Source organism: Olea europaea, chromosome 4, assembly GCF_002742605.1.
Source record: "Olea europaea var. sylvestris chromosome 4, O_europaea_v1, whole genome shotgun sequence".
In the NCBI taxonomy this organism is placed as follows: Eukaryota; Viridiplantae; Streptophyta; class Magnoliopsida; order Lamiales; family Oleaceae; genus Olea; species Olea europaea.
The window spans coordinates 12450258-12451777 of record NC_036240.1 but is presented as its reverse complement, the minus strand read 5'-3'; the positions used below and the strand labels follow the sequence as shown (position 1 = coordinate 12451777).

At 33.0% G+C, this 1520-nt stretch overlaps 1 protein-coding gene across 1 annotated transcript; it reads right to left on the bottom strand.

The window, feature by feature from the left end:
• Positions 1–439: 439 nt before the first annotated feature.
• LOC111393046 lies at positions 440–1347 on the bottom strand. The gene is made up of 3 exons (XM_023018449.1): positions 1134–1347; positions 925–990; positions 440–804 (listed from the first exon to the last, which is right to left on the bottom strand). Exons 1-3 carry the CDS (start codon positions 1345–1347, stop codon positions 440–442), a joined length of 645 nt encoding a protein of 214 aa, XP_022874217.1.
• Between the last annotated feature and the right edge of the window lie 173 nt (positions 1348–1520).

Below are 1520 nucleotides of genomic sequence, written 5' to 3'. Positions count from 1 at the left end.
AATAATCTAACATCTGTATTGTAGTTGGGAAAAAAGCATTTCATTTAGCATAGTCGACAGAGAAATCACGAACAAAGAAAGAAATTTCAATAAATCGAACATATACCTATAAAGAGGTGTAGTTATATGAATGTATGAATGAAAGAACCTCCTTGTACACAACATTTTTAGTACACGAGTTGTGCGAATGATTTTCATTGGACGGTTTGAGTAGAACTTTAATAGATCTGCTTGTTTTTGCTCTTGATAGTGCTATATATAATTGACCAAGGCAAAAAACTGGTTCTGGTAGATACAAACCCACGAAATCAAGTGTCTGACCTTGTACTTAATTTATTGTTATTGCAAAGTATGGTGTAATTGGAAATTGAGTCATTTTAAATGGAATCGTAGTTCGATCAGTTTTAAGAGGTATGAAAGGGATCATAGGTAAGAAAACTTATTTTCCACGATATTCACCAGTTGTGATTTCATCAAGAATGACATTTCTCTCAAATTTTCGACAAATAAATTGTGTTCCATTGCATAACCCCTCTGAAGGATTAATATTTCGTAATAACATTACAGGACAATTCATCTTCAGTTCCAACTCATGAGGTGAAATACCATATGGTGTCAAAGTATTCAAGAAGTCTTCATGTAAGTTTTGTTCTAATTTCTCAATTGTTTCATCAAAACTATAGTACGTGAAACTTTGATCGGGAATTTGTTCAAACAAAAGTCCATTAATGTAGTCAACACATTCATTTGTAGGCGTAAGAATAACACGATTGACCATCGTATATAAATGATCGGTATATGTATCTATATTGAGAAACACACATTGTATCAATTTTTTTAAAGATGTAATTTCATCTTCGAATGGTAGAACTATACTATTTGGTAGCTTAATATAGTTGCAAGTATTTTCTTGTTCTGTTCTACCTCCAATTCGAAGTAAGTATTCACAAAAAATGTGATCGGACTTCGCTCTCATATTTTCAACCAGTGCTAAATGTACAAAAGAAGGCCACAAATACGAGTAAATCATGCTAGCTTTATTATGTCTTCTTTGTTTCCCTTAGGTACAACTAGTAGAATCTGTCTAAAATCTCATCCTAAAATTATTTCTTTTCCACCAAAAGGCAAGTTACAATCAGTGATGTCTCTAAACATTTTGTCTACAGATTCTATAGCACAATGATTTACCATAGGTGCCTCATCCCAAATTATTAGCCTACACATTTTCAATAAAGTTTCTAATGCCGATTGCTTGTTAATAGAGCAGTTGACTTCACCTACCGTTTGTAGAGGGATTTTAAATCTTGAATGAGCAGTTCGTCCTCCAGGTAATAAAGATGCAGCCATTCTGGACGATGCAGTTGCTAAAGCTATGAAATGTCGACATCTGACACCAGCCAAGAGTGCTCTATATAAAAAAAATTTTCCTGTCCCACTCGGACCATCGATAAAAAAAATTTCACTTGATTCATTTTGTACTTTTTTCATAATTGTATTATATGCAAATTGTTGTTCTTTAT

Bases quoted from the DNA above. Each gene is read 5' to 3' on its own strand.
- LOC111393046 (XM_023018449.1), bottom strand. From the start codon at position 1,347: ATGGCTGCATCTTTATTACCTGGAGGACGAACTGCTCATTCAAGATTT. The intron at 991-1,133 runs GTAACTTGCCTT...TTGTACATTTAG, and splicing joins GTTTAGAGACATCACTGATT to CACTGGTTGAAAATATGAGA. The intron at 805-924 runs GTAGAACAGAAC...TTCTCAATATAG, and splicing joins ATACTTACTTCGAATTGGAG to ATACATATACCGATCATTTA.